The sequence below is a fragment of the Betta splendens genome, chromosome 4 (assembly GCF_900634795.4).
Source record: "Betta splendens chromosome 4, fBetSpl5.4, whole genome shotgun sequence".
In the NCBI taxonomy this organism is placed as follows: domain Eukaryota; kingdom Metazoa; phylum Chordata; class Actinopteri; order Anabantiformes; family Osphronemidae; genus Betta; species Betta splendens.
The window spans coordinates 10,694,435-10,717,299 of record NC_040884.2 but is presented as its reverse complement, the minus strand read 5'-3'; the positions used below and the strand labels follow the sequence as shown (position 1 = coordinate 10,717,299).

The 22,865-nt window shown below is 40.0% G+C and overlaps 2 protein-coding genes across 4 annotated transcripts in view; both read left to right on the top strand.

The window, feature by feature from the left end:
• Positions 1-18: 18 nt before the first annotated feature.
• Positions 19-8,088, top strand: uhrf1 (ubiquitin-like with PHD and ring finger domains 1). The gene is made up of 17 exons (XM_029146357.3): positions 19-169; positions 1,354-1,516; positions 1,702-1,971; positions 2,216-2,370; positions 2,792-3,007; positions 3,203-3,318; positions 3,465-3,651; positions 3,811-3,934; positions 4,024-4,131; positions 4,427-4,531; positions 4,691-4,797; positions 4,890-5,052; positions 5,245-5,382; positions 5,660-5,762; positions 5,951-6,102; positions 6,325-6,423; positions 6,592-8,088. The coding sequence occupies exons 2-17, from the start codon at positions 1,364-1,366 to the stop codon at positions 6,736-6,738; spliced, it is 2,343 nt and encodes a 780-aa protein (XP_029002190.1). The 5' UTR covers positions 19-169; positions 1,354-1,363; the 3' UTR covers positions 6,739-8,088.
• Positions 8,089-8,687: 599 nt separating this feature from the next.
• Positions 8,688-22,865, top strand: part of kdm4b (lysine (K)-specific demethylase 4B) — a 29,328-nt gene continuing 15,150 nt past the window's right edge. Inside the window, exons 1-8 of one of the 3 annotated variants that reach the window (XM_055507822.1) lie at positions 8,688-8,860; positions 10,732-11,162; positions 11,591-11,766; positions 12,369-12,483; positions 12,788-12,981; positions 16,831-16,880; positions 20,423-20,526; positions 21,620-21,757. In XM_055507822.1, coding sequence (XP_055363797.1) covers positions 8,770-8,860; positions 10,732-11,162; positions 11,591-11,766; positions 12,369-12,483; positions 12,788-12,981; positions 16,831-16,880; positions 20,423-20,526; positions 21,620-21,757 — 1,299 coding nt within the window. In that variant the 5' untranslated portion in view covers positions 8,688-8,769. Of the gene's footprint in view, positions 8,861-8,989; positions 9,281-10,731; positions 11,163-11,590; positions 11,767-12,368; positions 12,484-12,787; positions 12,982-16,830; positions 16,881-20,422; positions 20,527-21,619; positions 21,758-22,865 lie in introns of those variants that run through there. The other 2 variants (XM_029146353.3, XM_029146354.3) reach the window with 2 other exon arrangements.

Genomic DNA, 22,865 nt, shown 5'->3' with positions numbered 1-22,865 from the left:
CTGCCTTTCGTAGCAGGCGGGATATCAAAGTCTTGAAGAATAACTCATTGATCAAGCTCCAGCAAGGCTTAGAGTTGATCGCGCAAACCGTGAAAACCCTTTTAATTTGGAAAAACGTGCACGTTATCCTTGAAAACGCATTTCTTTTTAACTTTGGACGGACAAGCAGGTAAATAATTTTAAAACTTGTTTTTGTAACTTTTAAATTTGAATTCATTGATATTTTTACCCAGTGGCTAGCTTATTAAGGTTAGCTAACTTGCCAAAGTCCTCCGCTGTTACCGTTTGGTTTAAGTCACCAAATTTCTTATTTAAAAACCTAATTAGATTAAATCCCGTACAGTTTTCTTGAGGTTGTTTCTAACGTGATTTCATATTGATACTATACTAGGCGAACGCTCTCTAACAATAAGTTTTAACGGGGTTTGCTGTAACCATTGATATAGGTGGGTGGTGAACTTGACTACGGTTTGCTGTTATCCCGTATTGTTTGTTAATAGTATAACGACGCACTGTGGAAGAATAGGGGAAAACGCAAGCAGCCACGGAGTTCCATTGCTTTCTGTGAAGCAAATAAAATAACTCCGAACCAACCTTTTAGTGGTGATTATTTTCCTGTGTTTCGTGTTGCTTTGTGAGTAGTTGTCTCGTGTTGTTGTCTCAATTTAACACAAACAGTGTTTGTGAAATAACTCATTGTGGATAAGAGGAAGTACTTTGTTTTCGGTGTTATTACTCGTGTTTTGTTCACTAGTCTGTTTGTTTTTCAGTCATCAGACTTCGGCTGAGCGCGCATTAGTAAAAGTAAACTCACCCATACCATTGTACAGGAAAGAAGCAGTCGGTGAAGCTTTAACTGTAATAGTATTATACTGTAAAGCATGGATATGATAGTATTTCCTTGTATTTTATTGTCAGAGAGCGAAGGCACATTGTTGGTAGCGCTCCCTCGCGTCCGGATGTGCTTGGTTTTAAAAGAACTGGGAGTGGCCTGAACCTCAGTTTCCCGCACTGTATTTAAATCGGCTTGTTCCCTCCCATTCTGAATTTCTGTTGAAGTGACAGCCAAGTGCTGACAGCAGCGCAATACTGTTAACAATGAGAGATATTGTGTTAATGCTCCAATCGCGTTCTTGACAAATTAGGCTAGGTAAATAGTTTATTTGCATTTTGGTATTGAGTTTTTATGCTGACAGAAAGTGTTTTTTAAAAATAGCCGTTACAAAAACAATTGAATCTCACTGGATCAAGCCATGATTAATGTTTTTATGACGGTAATAAAAGTACTTTATGTAGTACTTTTTTATTTATTACTAGGATAAGGATTTTTCTTTATTTTTTATGTCGATAAAGGGCAGCTGCAATGTGGATTCAAGTGCGCACAATGGATGGGAAGGAAACCCATCGGGTGGATTCCTTATCTAAACTCACTAAGGTTGACGAACTGCGTGTCAAGATCATGGAGATTTTCAATGTGGAGCCAGAGAGGCAACGGCTGTTCTACCGTGGCAAGCAGGTAGGGTGGTTTAAACCTTGGAATCACCAACTTGGAATCTTGAGTATTTGCATCTAAAAGATATCCTTGTTAGTCTTCCAACTAACACTTAAGATACTTTCCTTACAAAACATTTAATGACACTATAGAAACTGTGTTACTAAAAAAAAGCTCATCACTGCTACTTTTTTGTGCATGTATATCAGATGGAGGATGGCCATACCATATTCGACTACAATGTGGGTCTTAATGACATAGTGCAGCTTCTTGTTAGGCAGAAGATGCCCCCTAAAGATAATAAGGACAAAAACAAGGACAAAGAAGCTGAGCTGTCCGACTCTGATTCTGGTTGTGGCTCAACCCAGAGTGAGTCTGACAAAAACTCAACTCATGGAGAGGTGGAGGCTCAGACTGCTGGCACATCTGCACAGACAAATACACTAGAGCTGGTCGACCCAGGGTTTGGATCTTACAAGGTAGGCTCTAAATTTAGTTGGATCAAATTCCGTCGTTTAGTTGTTGCAGATGACTTTTTGATTTGTATAGGTTTCCTCTTGTATTGTAAACTCAACAAAATGTACAAAATCTTGAGATAGTCAGAAAATGAATGTTGCAGTAAATAAATGTTAGAGTCACAGGGTGTTATGAAAATTGTTTCAAAGTCGTCTTGCCTAGAATTTCTCTAAAGATATTTTTCATCTTATTATTTTTGTCTTGAAGATTAATGAGCTGGTGGATGCAAGAGACTTGAACATGGGCGCATGGTTTGAGGCCCAGATTGTGAACGTCACCAAGACACCAAAGACCCCAAGAGAGGAAGCAGCGGAGGCACAGTCAACAGAGGAAGAGATACTATACCATGTTAAATATGAAGAGTAAGAATTACTTGATTGCCAAAAAAATCCCAAGTTGTTTAGACAAAGACAATTGTTTATTTTAAAGTTTTGTTTTTCCAGATTTGCTCTAGGACCAAACTGATTTTAAATATTGAATGCAGTCTTTATTTATGATAGACTTTCTAATGTTTTCTGGCTGACTTGCTTGATCATTTTCCTCACTGAAAGGTGCACTTGTGTTGATCAGTTTTCAAGTGCATTAGTGTGTGAGGAGACAAAAGACTGAGCAGTGTAGTTAAAACCTGCTGTGCCATCAGTTGGTCTTTTTACTGTTCAAACACGCTTTTTTTTTTTTATACATTCGACTACTTCCAGGCGTCAGTCTGTAGGAAGCACCTGTGGTGGTGTGTGGCTTGCCTCCAAATGGCAAACTGAAATGGTGCAATATCTTGTGTTACAGTTACCCAGAGAATGGGGTGATTCAGTTGCTTGACAAAGATGTTCGTCCACGGGCCCGTACGGTATACCAGTGGCATCAACTAGAGCCAGGAATGATTGTCATGGTCAACTTCAACCCAGATGACCCAAAGGAGCGAGGCTACTGGTATGATGCCGAGATCCAGAGGAAGAGGGAGACGCGCACCCTGCGCGAGATCTATGCAAAGATTATTCTTGGGTAAGGGCACTGCTGTTTGTAAGGAGGTACAGCGCTCTTCAGTGAATTACAATAATCTTGCAAGATTGCAATTCCTGTAGTTGTTTTGGCAGGTAAACATGGTAGCATGTGGCCAGGAGTTCAGTTCTGGCTTTGGTGTTACATTAAATTGTATAATAATTGTCGTACTGGAATTGTTTTTCACTTTAATTGCAGCAATGCTGGTGATTCCCTTAATGACTGTCGGATCATGTTCTTGACTGAAATCTACAAAATTGAGGAACCGGGTTCTTTGAATGATGCCCCAGCTGGATCTGAGAGTCCGTTAAAAAGTAGGTTGATAAATTGTAAAATTGTTTGTAGCAGTTGTCACAGGACAAATTACCTGTCTCTGAACCAATTAAGCCTAGTGAATATGACACCTACAAGTAACTAAATATTACACTAAATTAAATATCCTGAAATGTCTGTTTTCCAGGGTCAAATGGACCTGAGTGCAAGCGTTGTATGGATGATCCCAAAAAAACATGTTGTTGGTGTAACTGCAAAATCTGCGGCATTAAACAGGACCCAGATAAACAGCTACTGTGTGATGAGTGTGACATGGCCTATCACACCTACTGCCTAAACCCTCCGCTCACCACAATCCCCGAAGATGAGGACTGGTTAGTAAGAGTAGACCAATGAATGTGCACAATATATTATTGTTATTGGCTGCTACAGGGGGCTAAAACATGATTAACGATAAGATATCACCTGATCATCCACTGGATTTCATATTGCATCACATTAGCACTTAGCAGGACTTGGACTTGCTATTACAGGTATTGCCCGAGTTGCCGTAATGACGCAAGTGAGGTTGTGTTGGCGGGAGAGAAGCTGAAGAAGAGCAAGAAGAAAGAGAGGATGGCTTCTGCTAGCTCCTCCAGCCAGAGGGACTGGGGCAAGGTAGAAGATGGGCATGTTGTATACATACTTAAATTCTTCATAAATCGTTAAACACTAAACTTAGACATTTTTATCTTCTCCACTTTCAGGGCATGGCCTGTGTTGGTCGGACCAAGCAGTGCACCATTGTTCCATCTAATCATTATGGACCGATTCCTGGTGTGCCTGTCGGGTCCTTGTGGAAGTTTAGAGTACAGGTTTGTATAAATCCACATTTAAGTTACTGTCATTAAAAAGATTTGCTACATGATTTGTGAGAACTGGGTTAGAGCAGCCGCTTTTGCAAAGGTAGCAGTAAGACTGAGGCAAGCGTCTTGGCATGTGTGAAGCGTGATCATAGGTGAATTTAGTGGAGAGGTTCTGGGAATTTTCCAGATAAAACATTGTTCAGAATCACACAATAAATAAACATAAATAATGTAAGTTATGTATTCTTTTACCAGACCGGTGCCACTTCATTGTCTGACATTAATATTAGTTTGTTTTTCCTAGGTGAGTGAGTCTGGTGTTCACAGGCCACATGTAGCTGGGATTCATGGAAGGAGCAATGATGGTGCCTACTCTCTGGTCCTGGCAGGGGGCTATGAGGATGATGTGGTATGTGGTTATTTTATAGTATTTTTTTTCTTGATGCACGTTCATGTGGAAAAATGATTCAGATTGTTTTTTTGGCAAAGTTATTGTTTTATGAAGAAAATGAAACTTGTGTAATTCTATTCTCTCATGCTGTTTAGTAATTATTGTTTGTCTTTGCAGGATGATGGTAATGAGTTCACTTACACTGGCTCTGGAGGGCGAGATTTGTCGGGAAATAAGAGAACTGCTGAGCAGTCATGTGATCAGACACTGACCCACATGAACCGGTAGGACAACACGCACTGACGTGTTGTATTTGACTTTCAGGTTTTGGATTATTTTAGTTTGCATATTCAAATTATTTGTTTTCACTCATCAGGGCTCTGGCTCTGAACTGCAATGTCCCTGTCAATGCCAAAAATGGAGCAGAGTCCAAGAACTGGAAAGAAGGCAAGCCAGTTAGAGTCGTGCGCAGCTGCAAAGGTCGCAAGCACAGCAAATACTGTCCTGAAGAAGGAAACCGATATGATGGTATATATAAGGTATGTAGAAACAATAGGCATATTTAAATGATACAATTTATTAAAACCAGCTATTAAGCAATATGAAACATAATGTGTGTATTTTATTAGCCAACATTGCCAGTTGCAAGTGCCTGTACTGTACATGGTGATGAATAATTCTGTAAAATCTACCGTTTTTGTTTTACTTGACATATTTTTGAATTTCTTCAGGTGGCAAAGTACTGGCCAGACAAAGGAAAGTCGGGCTTCTTGGTTTGGAGGTATTTGCTCAAACGTGATGACGACGAGCCGGCACCATGGACCAGAGATGGCAAGGAACGCATCAAGAAGCTTGGTCTCACAATGCAGGTAGGATATGTAGAGAATATTGTAGAGGAATTTTTTCATCTCTATGTATTTGACTTATAACTGAATTGTTGCCTAATAAAAGGACATTTACATTTTTTGGTTAGTTTACCAATTATTTAGGAACTTGTACAAATAACAAGAGTTTTTTTTTTTTTCCCCCCAACCATGTCACAAAGTGCTTCAGTTTGGTTTAATCTTTACAGGATGTCTGGACTACAGTTACACTGTAGTGATCCTTCTGTTGGAAACTAATTTCATGACCTTGATCCTTTTTCAGTATCCTGCTGGATATCAGAAAGAAAAGGAAAATAAAAATGAAGTGGAGGAAGAAGCTGCAACTCCCAACAAGTCAAAGAGGAAGAGAAAGTCTCAGGGTAGCGGTAAGTTCAGTTGCTGTTACTTCTCTCAATGTAAAGAATACTGCAAATCACTCTGAAGAAATGTATTTGCATTTTTCTTGGACTGTTCAAAGAAATAAATGGCTGAAATAAACGATTATAATTTTTGTGCAAGGAGCAAGGGAAAACGGCTGCCGCCCTCTAACTCGAAACTGTTTTCCTCTTTTCAGAATCCTCAAAGAGCTCACCGGCAGCAAAGACTCCGAAGAAAATCAAAGTGGAAATGTACAAGCTTTCTCAGCAGCAGAAAACCCTCATTAAGGATGATGAGCAGAACAAGAAACTGTGGGATGAAGCCATGGAGTCACTGTCACTTGGACCGGTGAGGATGACATCTTTTTTGCATGTTTGTTGGTAGTTAAAATGTTTTAAACTCTTGGATAGATTTTTCTAAACTGATATTTTAAATGGCAAAAGATGTCTTGCTGCAGTGTTTTTGCAAATGGGATCTGATTTGTTTAATCCTATGATATAGTAATTACTCAATTCCCAACATTGTCAATCATTTGGCAGAGTTTTCAAATGTTAAATTTTTGTTTCTCAGAAATTCTTAAACAAAGTTGAAGAAGTCTTTCTGTGCATTTGCTGCCAAGAAGTGGTCTTTCAGCCTATCACCACAGAGTGCCAACACAATGTCTGCCGGGTAAGAAATTAGCTGTTGTTTTCTCATGACTGTAAATCATGTAGCTCCTTTTTAAAGGCAAACCTATAGCAGGTGCAAATGCTAGCTAGTACTGTTGAATAGATACAGTAGCCAGTACATTTACTCTTAACTATTTAAGTCTTGAGCCTTCCTCTCTTTTTCATCTAGGAATGCCTTCAGCGGTCCTTCAAGGCTGAGGTGTACACCTGCCCAGCATGTAGGCATGACCTGGGCATTAACTACTCCATGACAGTCAACAAATCTCTCCAAGAAATTCTAAATCAGTTTTTCCCAGGGTATAGCAATGGACGATGATCATTTGTTCTGCATGTTTAACCCCTGAAGAAATTGTCACGTAAACTGTAGGGGAATTTTTCAGTCAAGGCAATAAAGAATCAGTTTGTCTTAATATATTTTATGATTTTATAAAACTACATTGCAATTTTACAATTTTCACCTTTAAATTTGCCATGTTGTATAGTTGTCAATACATTATGCCGTTAATGCCTTCAACCTTTTTTTTTTTTAAGGCTTTATTTGTTTTATTAATTAATACCAACATTCATGGTATATAAAATTGTCAACTTTTCACTAAATTCCACTATGCTTAGCACTTACGTGAATGTTAAGCCAGATATGAAGCAGTTTAGCCAGGGATTTTTTTTTTTTTCTTTCTATCAAATTCTGGAATATTGATCTCCCGTTACTTTGGATGTGTTAATGACCATGTGTCATCCCTGTTGGCCTCAGTCTTGCAGCTTTGTTATGTAGCTTATTTTGAAAAACCATTAAGGCAATGTTGTTCTGAAAGGTTCCAACTGTGATTCTTTCTGCACCAGTATGACAAGTGAACAAACAAGTAGAAGAATGTTTTCTTCTCAAAATGGATCCGATCTCATACAAGCAGAAACTGAAGTTTTTTAATTCTGTTTTTCAGCAGTTTGAGGATGTGTCATTGAATTTGGTTTGATGTATGGTGTGTTGAGCCGCTAAACATTTTCATATACAAAATTACTATATCAGTCAGTTTACAGTTTAAATGAGTTTGGTGCAGCACGAGACATGTTGGGATCTTAAATTCATTTTTAGCACAGATTTGGATTCCATGTTTTGTTTTTATAAGGTTCATTGAGTCCAAAGAAGTGTCTGTGCTTAACCAAGAATGATGTAAAATGTTTGTCTATCTAGCTCTTTTAGACGTTCTTCACATTTAAATCCTAACTGAGTCTAGAAACTGTTTTTAAATAAAATTTAAATGTATACTTCATGTCTTTATAATCTACTACTGCCATCCGTGAGGGTCCTCCAGTCAGATTTTCTTATCGTTATTTCTTACCTGACTCATCTGTAAACAAAGAAACTGTGGAAACATTTCCCCCACACTCTGAAACCCTGAAATCTTTTTTTTGTGTGTTAACCAAGTCATCCAAATTAACCCACCAGTTTTGCTGTTTTTTGTTTGGTTGGAGTTGTTGTAACAGCAGTTTTCACATGCAGCAATTTTCTAGATTTTTCCATAGACTGCAAAATGTGTATATTTTCTAAAATTGTATAATTTTTAGTTGTTTGTAGTTTTGATAAGTAGCTTTAGAAATGCCTGCAGATTGCTGCAAAAAGAATTGTCAATATGTTTTCAGTGTTATTCAATAAAAAGTTTAAAACTTCCACACTAGCCTTGTTATTCACAACTGTTTCTGAGCCACAGTACAATATTTTTTCCTATAACTCTTAAGGAATGTTTCATTACCCAAAACATTAATCTAGTTAACTATGTGGAACTTGGCCTAATTTAAACAAGTACCTTTGAGATTTTATAACCAAGAGTACTCGTCTGTTCTCTCCTTAGGTTTAACCTTTGCTCTTGGTTCATGGCCTCTTAGTTTCACCCTATGCTCCTAAAGGTTAAGATGAAACCCAGCCAGAAGAACTTCAGAGCTAAACTGAGCACCCAGGTGCTGTCTCTGTACTTTTGCAATAATACAAAATGTATTTGATTGACTCTAGGTTATTCAAGGGTAATACAAAGAACTGAGTCCAGGAGTTAAACGTGCAGTTAAAGTTTTATTTCCCATTTAAAGCATTTTATTTTTCTCCTAATCAGCAGAGTAACATCCTTCTGCACATTCGACAGCGAGTACGTGCGGGGCGTGCACATGTATTAAAGATGAGCGTGAAGGGAACAGTTGTAACGAGTTTCTGTTTTCAGTGGTTGGTTGACCCGTCGATAACCGAATGAACCAATCACACCGGCACCTTTTTTAACAAACGTGTTAATCGGATTCCTTCAACCAATAGTAAAGCGTAGATTCTGAGGTGGGCGTGGATCCTAATAGCTTTGGCTAGCTAATGCTAGAAGAAAATCGATCCAAGGAATTTATTAAATACCAAACTGAATCCATTGAGCACAACAGGGAGCGGGGATACTTCACTGCAGGAGGTAATAATGCCGAAATCGAAATAGCATTTTATTTCGACGTTCTTCTTGTCTTATCGTGAAGTGTGTTGTCCGTCGTCGCGATGTTTTGTTTTTTTCCAAATGTAGATATGGAAGTAGCTAGCATTAAGCTAGCTGCGAATACAGCAACATTAGGACTCGATAAAATGCTGCTAGCTCTGTTTGAAATATAACTAATTTGCTTATACCAGTGTTGCCTGCATTGAACATTTATTCAGGTTACCTATGCTGAAACGCCCTGTACCACCTGTGTTCGTTGTCTTCGCGTAGATAATGCTAACAGTTCGCGTTGGTTGTGCAGAGCTATCGTCACCTTTAGCAGCTGTAGCTTGGAATGATTAGCTACTACTCTGCAATCAAGCAGCGTCGCTCTACTCTCACCGAGCCGGATGACTTGTAACTGTAAGCCACATATACGTGTTGAGCATTGATAACCTAGATGATTTTAGGAGGTCAGATTGGTGCAGTATTGAGACAAGTTTCAGGCCCAGTGGAGTTAAATGGTGTAATGTAGCTAGGCCCCTTTTTGTTGTGGTTAGACAGCTGGGGGTCATGTGGCCTTCGGTCCATCAAGTCGGCCAGTCCCCATTTAAATAGTCTTATTCCCTTATTACAACGTCTTCATTTACGTTAATGCAGGAGTGGAAGAGTGTTTATTTGTTGCTAATGCAGCATTAAATTGTGCAGTTTGTTTTGGAATGCACACGTTGTCAGTATGATATTAAAGGAAGGTTTGTATGCACATTGGTAGTTTTACTTCTGCTGTTGTAGATCTAGCTGTGTAGTTCTAGTATTACTGAATATTTTTTGTCCACAGCCTCCTTGTGCTTGATGTATACAACTTGTTGAAATATACTCTTCGCCTGGACCTTGGCTGTGCAGTAGAAACTGACACAAATATGAATCCACAATTTTACACATAATGTTTCATAGCCGTGGTTTTGACCAAGTTTTGACTTTGAATCTAAATACAATGCGTTAATTTTGATTTAGGTTTTGGTGTGGCCCTATTTTTGAAAGCTACACACTTATGTGTGTTTGAAGTGATAGGCAAGGTGCATTTTTGTTCTCATGGCTTTTTAGTTAGTGACATGCATATTTAAGCAAACTCTATGAATTGCAGTCTGCTTTATCTAGTAATATAAGATTAGGCACACATGGTAAATATAGGTTTTTAATGAAATGTGCCATCTTAACTTTTCAAAGGGCCATTATTAAAAAACCCCAACCATTTAAACAACACAATCTTTCAAGATAAAGTTGACATAGTTTGTTTTTAGCGACTGCTGTTTATTGCAGCATTGCAGAGGCAAACCACATTTTATAACAGCAGCTTGGCTCTGTGCCTACCTGCAGTTTACATGATTGACACAGACATATTTAAATAAGGGTTTTGCATGTTCCCTTGTAAAACAAACTAGTTCTTTGGGACATATTTCAAAAGATTTGGTGTAAGAAGCTTCTTTTTGGCACTGTGTGAATAAAAACAAAAAAATAAAAACCTGACAGTTTACAAGTAAAAGTTTATCCAGTTTAGTTTAGTCAGTTTAGCAGCCCCAGCTATCTTTTTATAGCTGTATGTACACATCTTTCTGATCACAATGTCTCAACAATACTGGACATATTTATCAGTTGTCACAGACAACCACATGTTGTTTTTTGGCTACAACCAGTTATTGAATGATATACACTTAGTTTACACAATATACTATTTGTGGTTCAGCATGTATGATACCAGCCTTTGGGGGGATCTTTACGTTTAGTCTTTGCTGTTTGTTTATTACTATAAACCTGAAAAGTGTTGAAATGTACTGTATGAGTATACCCTGATAGTCATTGCTTTCCTTTTTTAGGTTTACCTGCAACCCTTAAAGACCAAATGGCTACTGACATAACTATGAACTTGGTGCCGGCTCCTCAACCTGCCCCGGCTGCACCGCCAGACCCTGTCCCAGGTTCACCTCCTGTTCTGATCTCAAATGCAATCCAAGATTATGTTCCCAGCCAGAAACCTGTCATAGCTGAAACCCCTGACACAGCAGTAACATCAGAACAAGAGGCGGCTCCAGAACTTACCCCTGCACAACCTATGAACATGGCTCCAGGTCTCGTTCCAAATTCGGAGGTGCCCCTAGCCCCTCTACCACCACTGCCCCCAGTCAGCGCCAAGAACCCCAGCTGCAAAATCATGACCTTCCGACCGACCATGGAGGAGTTTAAAGACTTTGCCAAATACATTGCTTACATGGAAAGTCAGGGGGCTCATCGTGCAGGTTTAGCAAAGGTAAGGATAACATGCACAGTAAAGCAGATATACAGTGACATGTATATTTGTGCTGAACCCTTTCATTAGTGCAGTAATGGTACTATAACTTTTTTCAATACCAGAGATTTTAGCCAACTGTAATTACACTGATTAAGGTGAATAATAAAACTGAACAATAATAAATAAATGAAGCCAAAAATTCAAATATCAAGACTAAATACTTAAATTTAAACCATACAACAATATTGTACAAGTGAGTGACTTTCAATGTTTTTGTTTCTTTCCTTTTTTCTATTTCAATGCTAACATTTGACGCGATGTGTAGTAGTTTTGACAATTATGTCTTGGCTATATTAATGTTTTGATGAGTGCTTCATCAGTGAATCCTCATTTTGTGCATAATGCAGGGATTTCATGAAATGCTGACATTGTTCTTCTGTCAACAGGTGATTCCCCCAGAGGGCTGGAAGCCACGGAGGTCTTATGACACGATTGAAGACATGGTGATTCCAGCTCCCATAATGCAGGTGGTGACTGGTCAGTCGGGTCTGTTCACCCAATACAATATCCAGAAAAAATCCATGACTGTGGGCGAGTACCGAAAGCTGGCTAACAGCAAGAAGTAAGTTGATTATCGGTGGGGCCTAATTTGTAGACGAGTTTAGAGCTGCAGACATTACTCTTTCTTCAACTGTATGGTTAAGGCAGTAGTTTATCGCCATATATGTACAAACCAGGTATGGGGAAGCCTTAGAGGTAGCAACATCACAACATTTGTGCAAGGATGATGTGTGTTTAGAAGGGAAGTCAGGAATTTTGGGATTCAATTCTGCAACCACCTACCTTAACTCCTACTTAATCATGTTTTCGGTAGACAAACAAATGTATTGAAAATCTACAGACTCAACATTACAAAACAACAGACCATGAAATGGGGGGGTACATTGCCAATAAAATGCCATTATTAATGTCATGTTTCACAATATGTCACTGTAACTTTGTCCCATAAATCTCTTTTATATTATTTGGACTCACTGCAGCAGAAACTAAGTTTATCAGCATTTATAAGCTTTTTTCAGTATTTTATATGCTGATCAGGCTGTTTAACTTGCTTTAAAACTAAAGTAACTCTAAAGCATCATGGTAGTGATACAAAACGGTTAAGTTAAAGGACAATCTCCCAGCCCACTGCTGAAAGTGTAACACTTTCTTTTCTCATTGCAGATACTGCACACCTCGCCACAAAGACTTTGATGACCTAGAGCGGAAGTACTGGAAAAACTTGACATTTGTATCTCCTATTTATGGCGCGGATGTCAGTGGCTCTATCTATAATGAGGTGAGGGTTGAGTGTGTTCTGAGATGAGTGTGCTGGTAGGGATCATCTTCTAACTGTGCTTATATAATATTTACGTTTTTCATAGCCATTTAGTGATTTAAGGACGTAGTTCTCCACTTTCAAATAGGTTGTCAGCAGTTTCATAGTTCTAACAATCTGACAATCTTTTGATGCTAAATGAATAAAATACCGTTGACAGCTACTTGACTTTAGCACCATCTAGTGGTGTAGCTGTTAATTGGCAATAAAGAGTTGTTTGTAGATTCATCTCTACAGTTATTAAATTATAGATGTTTTCTTTCAGGACATTCAAGAATGGAACATTGGACATCTCAACACGCTGCTGGACATGGTGGAGCAGGAGTGTGGTATCGTCATTGAGGGCGTCAACACGCCCTATTTGTATTTTGGCATGTGGAAGACCACGTTTGCTTGGCACACTGAAGACATGGACCTCTACAGCATTAACTACCTGCACTTTGGGCAGCCCAAGTCCTGGTTAGTCACTCTCTCTCTCTTTATCCTTGAAGCTTTCTACACCTTCCACCATATCAAAGGTCATTTCAGGCTCCCAGTTTGTTTAAAGGCCTCACAACACAAGACCTTTTTTTTCTTCTTCTTCTTCTTCTTATTATTATTCTTACAACAGATGAAGCCACGTTCATATGGCAATTTATTATTTTAACCTATTCTAAAGAAATTTATTTGCCAAATTTAATGTCACACACTTATAAAGGGAACAGCATAGTTGTTCCCTTTATGTCATTTATGTTGTTTTCTGTATGTTCAATACAGAATTAATTAATGTTAATTCGGAGGCTGAGCTTCACTGTATTATCTGCTGTTATGGTTTTCTTCTTTGGACAACTAACTGTGCAGAAAGCAGTTGTGTTAACAGCACCACCTTAAGTCTATGTGGGACCCAACTGAAACAATTTTTTCCGAAACAGTCTGAAAAAGTTTTTTTTTTCTTTATAATTTACAAATATACAAGCTTTAATATAATGTTTCTTCGTGGTGCATCGTGTGTTCTCTCATTTACTACCCCTTGATCTTGAATTGGGTCAGTAACATTTTGTCATGAAAGGAGGCGGCTGTCTAGTATGATTTATCCCTAGCTGTCATTAATCAAAGTTGTCCCTCCTTTCTAGTTTAATGAAATAGTGTTGGACATGCAAAGGAAAGACACTAGTAAGAGCAGAGTAATGAATGTGAAATGAATCTAGATTCTATCCACTCAAAGAGCTGCATGCTCTCTGTTGCACTGTGTATGTTCTATTGCGTGCTGTGATACTGAGGCAGCAATGATTCTTTATTTCACACACAACGTTATGTTTCTTATAAACTCTTCGGTAGCTAGTGTTAAGAGCAGATATATATTAACATATGTTCTGCATTGTCTTCACTTGGAAGCTTGGCAGAAATACCAGCTTTTACAGGCAGATTTTGTTTTTTCTCAAATTCCACATCATATGATGAAAACAAGTCCGCAATACACATACACATTCCAGCTATGTTTGTTTCCTTTCATTTTGTTCTTCATGGACCATTCTCACCTAAGACTAATTTATCCCTGGAAGGATGCATCATTCATTCACTTCTCATGCTGGCTGTATTTTATTCTCCATCTCTCCCTCCCCTGACTCTTGATGCTCACCAAGCCTTCTGACTTTCATTTTTCTGAAATTAAATCATTTTTACTTTTACACTTGTGTGGGGTGAATACAGCCTGTTAAATAGAGCAGGTCCCTTTAAAAACACACTCGCTCTCTTTTTTTTCTTCCGCTCGTCTTATAGTGCAGTCGTTTGTGAAATTAACTCCATTCCCCCTGCAACTCTGCCTCCATCAAAATCAGACCCCATCATAACAACCACTGCGCGCGCACACACACACACACACGCTCATCACTGGGATGTGTAAAATACCTCAACCAAAACAGTCGGTTACCTTCTCCCTGCATGATCTTGCTTTATTTTCATTGATCAAAACATCTAAAAAACTTCTACACCAACACACAACAGTAGATTAGAGTAGATTTGCTATTGGATAAAACATTGGTCTTGAGCTTGTGAACAAAATGTATGGAAACGCTAACAGAGGAGATGTGGATGGTGTACCTTTTTTTTTTTTTTTAAGCTTGGCTCAGCCACAGTGGCTTAGTCAGAGTACTCGTATACTTAATATGTCTCTGTATGTGAGAAATGCAGTAACACATGCTGTGCTACTTCTCTTGCTGTCACCAATTTAATTCCATCTGCCAGGAAAACTGTCCCCCATACACAAATCACACTCTTCCTCAGAGAGGTGGAAAAGTTCAAACCGTTATTTGCCGTGTGTAGCTTTATGTGTGTGTTCCTCTCTCTGCTGTCGGAGTGACAGACGTGTTGCTGTCATGGCAACGGCAGCCTTAGGAAGGAGAAAACAGGAGGAGACGCAGTGATGGGCTGATTTGTTTAGTTTGATGCCAGGATAGAAGGAATCATCTGCGGGATGTTTTCTCGTGTGGGCTGTTCTGAAATACAGCCATTTATTTATTTTTGTGTGTGTGTGTGTGTGTGTGTGTGTGTGTGTGTGTGTGTGTGGTGTGTGTGTGGTGTGTGTGTGTGTGTGTGTGTGTGTGTGTGTGTGTGTGTGTGTGTGTGTGTGTGTGTGTGTGTGTGTGTGTGTGTGTGTGTGTGTGTGTGTGTGTGTGTGTGTGTGTGTGTGTGTGTGTGTGTGTGTGTGTGTGTGTGTGTGTGTGTGTGTGTGTGTGTGTGTGTGTGTGTGTGTGTGTGTGTGTGTGTGTGTGTTTTTAAATTCAGTGTGGTGCTGTATGGAGGACAGATTTCAGAAAAAGCTTCTCTTTGTAAATGTACCGCACGCAAGTACTGGCACAAAGAAAACTAGGTGTGGGTTCCCAAGGACAAAGGATAGGAAATGTTAGGAAAGGTACTTGCGTTCCTACCAAGCGTTGCATAAGTAAATCAATACCAATTGCATCTTCGGTACAGTTGTAGATAAAAAGGACTGCACACTCCTTAATGTCCATCCTGTTTTATCTCGGTGATGTTTAGTTTAGTCGGTTGCACAACTTGTAAAATGTGGTTTGAACTACATAACAACTTTAATTTCAAATTTTATGGGGACCATCGATTCGCAGAGCTAATGGTTCTCTGTTAGGCATGTGCAGCGAAATCAGAAACTGTATCTGGTCACACTGGAACTTAAGAGCCTGCATCAGGTCTAGATTGTACTGTGAGCTTGGTAATAAAGCCGGTGCTGGAGCAGGCTCTGGAGCTTTACATTTTCATCTGCAGGTGGCAGTGTGGCACCATGTCTTGGTTCCTCTCACTCAAATGGACATTGCGTTTTTTATTGCTTATGCTCATGCTTGCACTTTCTGTCCCTTCTTAAATATTGTTTTTCTTCATCCCTCTATGTCTTTTTTTATCTTTGTGTCTGTAAAGACTTGAGTGAGAAAGGGGACGTACTGTTTTTATTCCACACACAGTTCATTGCCTGAGGTCTCTGGGGACTTAAGGAACTCAGAGGAAATAATTGTTGTAATAAAGAACGTTGTAATAACTTCACAAATGAAGGGATTAGACTGAAGCTTTGCTCTCTCCCTCCCACTCGGTTTTACAAATAAAGTTTCTAAATGTAGTATCTGACATTTAGTGTAATTTGACTTGCCAGTGCTTACCTTCCTCTGTGTGAATGGAGGAAAAAACTGACAACTGATTCAATCAAAGTAAAAAGAAAAAAAATACCAACTTAAACCACTGACCAGGCTGGTTTGCATGTTTGAACCAGAATGGCTTGGAAAGAGATTAATTACACTACTTTAAATGCTGCTGAAGACTGTAAAATAACTTTGCACTCCGACGTAGTCATGCGTTCTAGTCCTGCCTTTAATTTTATGTTTTCCCCCAAAACCTCCTGTTTGTCCTTCTACAGAACTTGTTATTGTTCATGCAAATTTCACACATGGTGATAATTGTGGATTTTAGATGCTGTAAGTGATCATGCTGCCAAGGAGACGGCATGATCATTTTTTTTCAGTTTTACATTTCTTTTACTTCCCTAACCGTCCAATGACAAAGGTCGTCTGTTTTACTTGAATTCCTTGATCAGAAAGGCATTAACATTTTAATGATATGACTGAAAATGTTGAAATACTAGGGAGATGCATGAGACAAATCATGAATAAATATTAAGGACTTCTATAAAGAGAATGAAATGCAGTTGTAACTAAATGAGCTACTGATTTCTACTGCAGCAAATGTCAGACTTGTCTTTCTGTGGACGAGGAGCTGCATTAAGAGGCGTGCTGTTTACTAAACTCTTTTCCTTTAATCCATCTGCAGGTATACTGTCCCTCCAGAGCATGGCAAGAGACTGGAAAGGCTGGCACAAGGTGAGGCACTGATGATGCTTTCTGTGCAAATTCTTGTTTTCCCCTTTAACACCCTGTCTTGCATTTCGGTTTGTCAGCACATTAGGCGCTTTAGACTATTCAGCAGACAGAATAAAATCATACAAATGCTTGTACACATGGACACAGCCACTGGTTCTTCCTATATGTACAAGGAAAACCGCTGCCTAGCAGTTTTTGGTAAACCTGGCCTTACTCTTCTTAAACAGTGCAAGCTGTGAACCCTTTGCCTGTCATATTAAGCAGTATGGTACATGCTGTTAACCACACCTGAATAATGTCTTGCATGTATTGAGTTGGTGAGAAACTTTGATCTCTCACCGTCTCGCTCCATGTAAAAGCACTCCTTGTCACCTGGCTGTGTTCAGATGGGGCTTGAAAAAAGCATCGTCTTGAAGCACTCAAAAAGGTGTAGGTGCTGACTTTAACAGAGGCTCTCAACTGTTTGTTGATTGTTTAGTATTCAGAAGTGAGCTTTGGCTGTGCATTTAGAATAAATGAGGCAGCCTACACCGCAAATTTACATTACCAGTCAGCAAGCATGTAATGTTTAACACGGTTGATTGTGACTTGAGGGTTTTGAATCAGGGCTTAAAATTCTAATAATATTCATTTTAATGGCCTCTATGCGAGATTAGACATTCTGCTTTTCATCCAACATCACATGCAATCAACCCTTCTCTTCCTTGTTTTTGGTCAGGAAGCAGTATCTTGCATATTGCATTTTGCTCGAAGGAAAGTAGAAAGTTGATTCGCCCAGTCCAAGCAATATTAAACAGAGACACCATTTGTCCTTGCTGTGAAGAGCTGAGTGCAAGTCCGTAATCTACAATGAATGGCCCCTGCCCCCTGAGTGGCTGGAAGATGTGCCACACTATATGTTACACACAAGTGATGTGTTGAAAGCTTTTCTTCTGTTCAATAATGAAGTCAAGACTTTCAGCTGTCATTTAAGGGACAAAACTGAGGCCTGTCCAGGCTGAACTGTGTCTTGAAAGTGTGGAGGCGACTCCTAATAGTGTATTAGCCGTGTGTCCTTATTGGTTATGTAGCCCAATCATGGCATCCTTGGCTTGGAAAGGATGGAGGCAATGGCATGGAGTCCTCTAGACTTAAGATACTATATCACTTAGTTTGGTTTCCCTAAAGCCTAGTATCTAACTAATGCTCATTCACTTCCACTGCAGTATGTCTGACAAAACATATTTCACTGTTGTTCAAAGCAAATGAAGTACTGCTGTTTGGGTAATGTCAGAATGTAGCAAAGACCTGCATTAACCATCAGTCCTACACCCCATTCAGATTATGTGACATTACACACCATAATTTTCTGATACTCTGCTGCCCCCTGAGTCTTTTACCAAGGACTTAGTGCCTTGTAACAGTTGCTCTAACCTGTTACTTTTTTACCATTTTCATTCAGCTTTTCATCAAATCATCCAATGCAGAGAGATCAGATGTATTTTAAAACTCAAATCTAACCTCATCAGCCAGATGAGGGCGATATTTCAGAGTCTGAGTGAAGCGTGATCATTTAGGATAATAATAAATAATATAACAAATATCTTTGTGTACTTGTATACAAGACATTCATGTTTGACAGGTGCACTTAGTTTAGAAATGAAAATTCTTGTCAGGTTTAATCAAACATGTAACATTTTTCTATTGATAATATCATTTATCTCGTCCAGCTTCAGCTTTCGGTCAGAATCTGATTGTTCCTTCCATTTTTCTTATTTAAGCAGGTGGCAGTAGGAGGAAAGTAGTGCCAACGTTCTTTAACAAGCACCCACTGACCTATCAAATCCATCGTCAACACAGGCAGCCAAATGTTTACGAGGTCCTAAAAGCACTGTTATGAGTGTTGTAGGAATGCCTAATGGGGCTGGAACAATGGTCTTGTTACCTGAAAAGTCTCTCCAAGTATTCGACACAGCGACAGCCGTTGCTCTTATCACTCTTCATCTCCGCATTATGTTAGTCATGGCTTCGGACTTTTAGTGTAAAGTGGGGCTGGGATGGGCTGGGAGGGTGCAGCGACGGTGGCAGGAACTTAATTTTCTACCTCAAAAGGACAGAATGAAGCCTTTAAGTTAATATTACCCTGCGGAGAGCTCAGAGAGCCAGCTGCATTTTAATGGGGATTAATACCCAGGCTCTGTCGGCACATTATTCACCTTTATCAGCTCCAACAAGCAGGCAGGCGATGAGAGAATAGAGACCCTCTCTCCCTCCTGCTTTGTAGGGTGGAACAGAGGGTGAAACAATGCAGTGAAAATGAAGGATGAAGTGGGTGCCGATTATTCTGTCAGTCACATTAAAGTTTAACTGGGTGGAGGCTTGAATGGGCCACCCTTTGAGGCACTGGCAGATACAGACAGTAAACAGTCAGAGGGTGAGTGATGGAGGGGAAATCCTGTTTTTTGATTATGCAGAGGCCATCGGAGTCTGTTTTCTGTAAAGACTTTGGACATTAAAATCCCCAAGTGTCAGAGCGTTTATTTTATAATCTCAAAGCAGTCTGTGCTTTTTAAATTAGTTGTTTGTAACACGAAAGATAACATTGCATTTCGTGTAGTACAGTCACACACATGCACAATGCACATTGTCAGAGGTAAAATACTGTTACTCCCGATATTAGAAATGAAGGGATTAGCAGTTCAAGCCTTGTGAGCTCATATAGGTTCTTGGATTACCTACCCAAGAGCTAACAAATGAATCGAGTGGGTCAGACGATTGCAAGCCTCTAAATTTCAGCCTTTTCTGCTTCTTACATTGAGTAGTGCAGTTTCAGTACGCGCAATTGTTGGCTGCTGCGTAGCAGGCATTGTTCCGGCAAACGTCTTCTCTGTGCCCGCGCTGAATGGGATAACGATTTTTGGAAGTTGCGCCCAGTTTGGCTTTGTGCTGTAGTCTTCCTTTGTAACGTAATGTGATCCATCACTGTTCCTTCCCCCTGAAATCCAACCACACAATGAATTTACATGCACCCCAGTAATGTGATTATTCAACACTTGAGGCAGTAAATTAATTTATGCCCATGTCAGTAGAAAGTGGATTTCCCATTCCAGGTTTAGGAATTAACAATGATATAATAAACACTGCTACATCCCTGTTGAAGAAACACATTTAATTGGTGTTGCTTGTCTGGCAGTCGGCAAATACTCACCTGCCAACTCAGCTGTCTTCCAAAACTGCCGCACAGCATCGTATCACTGAACAGCTTTTGTAATATGTTTTATTAGAAATGTTATGGATCACAATCAATCAATCTGCAACCTGTACAGGATTTGTAAGGGCCACCAAGAAATTTGTATGATTATCGGTGTGCCTCGAAGGCTTTTGCTCTCGTTTATTGGATAAAAGCCGCTTGTTTATTGTTTAGAGGGAAATCAAGTCATACACTACAACATTTGCTCATGTGCCACGATGCTTTGCCAATGCCTCTGGTGATGATGTGGCTATTCATGGTTTAATCAGATAATGTGCCACGATTGCCATGTGTTCACTGTCACCCTCTGCAGGTTTCTTCCCTGGCAGCTCTCAAGGTTGTGATGCCTTTCTCCGCCACAAGATGACGCTGATATCTCCGTCCATCCTGAAGAAATACGGAATCCCTTTTGATAGGGTGAGTCACTGTCAAGGGCCAAGTCAAGTGTTTAGTTTTCTTTGTTGGGTGTTGGGCTAATCTTTCCTTTCTCCCTTTCCCAAAACTATAACACACATCAACATCACTGTATTTAATTATGTAACATAACTTGCATCCCCTACTGCAAGTAAGATCTTTTGACTTAATGACAACATAAGGATATTTTCAGTTCTGTTCATCTCTTGTGTCATAGTCAATAATTAGTATTTTCTTATTTGTGCCCTTATTGACAGGTAATGTATAACTCCTCGCATACTAAGTACTAAAGTTAATGACAGATTGAAGGGGAGCGACTGGCACACTTCAGGCTCACAAAATTCTCCACTGTCACTGAGGGTTGTCGTCCCCCCACCCCGTTTATCTTCTCACTCCCCCCTCAGGACGTCATTATCACAACGAGCGTGTTACTTGTTACGCACCTACAGTATTGCTCTCGATTCATGTGTAAAAATAAAACCGCCGTCTTGCGTTCCTGCAAGAGTTAAAAGGGGTTTTGATATCTGAACCACTGCCTTTAGTTAAAGCAGTGTGTATCCCCTCTCAGCCTCCATCCCTGTTTCCACTCTCATGCCTGTCACCTCGTCTGTCTTGATGCGTTTCTTGATTGCCTGAATCCAGGCTTCACAAAGAAGTTGAGATGCGCAGCCAGACATGGAGGGCTTAAGTTTTGGGGCAACACATTAACTCAGAATGTGCTTAACTTGCCCTGACATTTTTAAACATCCTCAGAATAGCGCTGTGCGACGTGCACAGGAAGACACCCAATACTTGGGCGCATCAGTCATCTTTGAATTAATTCATATTTCGTGCAAGTCAGAAAAGTTTAGTGGAAAGTTGCGACTAAGCAACTAGACTCCCAGTTAAATCCCAGTTCATCCTTAAATGCTAATTCTGATCATTAAGGATAAAGCCAAGGCGCCAGTACTTCAGTGTCCTTCATGAGCTGGGTTTAGTTCATTACCCATTCAATAATTTTTTTTCAGGTGTGTTTTTGTCTGTCTTATACTCTACTAAGAATTGAACGCCGTTGCATTTTAAATTTTTAAAAATAATTTTCCTACTTTCTCATCAGGTAACACAAAATGAGGGGGAGTTCATGATCACCTTTCCTTATGGCTACCATGCCGGCTTCAACCATGGCTTTAACTGTGCTGAGTCCACCAACTTTGCCACCCTGCGCTGGGTGGACTACGGCAAGATGGCTACACAGGTGAGACCGAATAAGTTTACTTGGGCAATGTAGCTAAATGACACACTTGTATATGTGGAAAGAGCACACATGGGGAAACCTTCCACTGAAGCGCCACCCATATTGTTGTTGTCATGCCAACAGTCTGAAGGCAGACTGCCTGAGGAAGGTTTGATCCGATGTGTCATTCAGCAGCAACTTTACAGCCTTCCTACTCTGCCTGTTTGCTTCTCTGAAAGCATAAAGTAATAGATCATATCGAAATATAAAAGCAGCGTCTGGTTCTCTGCTGCACACCATCTGTTACCGACACTAACCATGCCCTTGCATCCTTCCACTGACGCAAACTGCCTCTTTGCCTGTGGGCTGCTGAGCATGAAATTGACAGGGCATGAGTTGGTTGTGGACGGGAGCCCAACTACAATGTCCTCTGGAAGAACCTCCCCCCCTTGTCTCTCTTCTATACATAACACTTAATTCTCTGTGTGTGTGTGTGTGTGTGTGTGTGTGTGTGTGTGTGTGTGTGTGTGTGTGTGTGTGTGTGTGTGTGTGTGTGTGTGTGTGTGTGTGTGTGTGTGTGTGTGTGTGTGTGTGTGTGTGTGTGTGTGTGTGTCTTTCCCACTTTCTCTCTACTTGGCTGCATGTCAGATTTATAAGGTGCCAGTTTGCAGAAGTATATCTCCCTCCCTTCTCTGTCTTTCTCATTTTCGGCCTTCCTACTTTACCCATGTGGCCACTTGTAATTTAAGAACCAGTAGTCCAGGCTTCAGCAGTCTTCCTTCCACCCTATCCAGTGCTCGAGGGAGCATCTCCACTACACTTGTCTCAGTCTGATAAAGAAGAGTGGTCCACTCTGCACTGCTAATCCAAGTCGACAAATCGACAGCTCAGCCTCACACACGGAATCAAAGAAATGTGAAGGAGAAAAACTCAGTCATTGAGACGGGCTGCCAATCCGTCCTCCTGGGTTGGTGTGGTAGCGTCATGGTTACAGAGATTGTCCCAAACCCGTGCTGTTTACATTTAGTCCTAGCTAAAGGTGTTGCTGTAACAACTAAAAAATTAGCGGTTTTCTTTAAGTTTAAACATTACAAATTAGAATTAGGACGCGCAGGTCATGTTGTCAAAT

Excerpts from the sequence above, each read along its gene's own strand:
- uhrf1 (XM_029146357.3), top strand. The coding sequence starts at position 1,364 with ATGTGGATTCAAGTGCGCACAATGGATGGGAAGGAAACCCATCGGGTG. Across the intron at positions 3,008-3,202 it reads TATGCAAAGATTATTCTTGG|CAATGCTGGTGATTCCCTTA; the intron begins GTAAGGGCACTG and ends CTTTAATTGCAG. Across the intron at positions 3,935-4,023 it reads GCCAGAGGGACTGGGGCAAG|GGCATGGCCTGTGTTGGTCG; the intron begins GTAGAAGATGGG and ends CTCCACTTTCAG.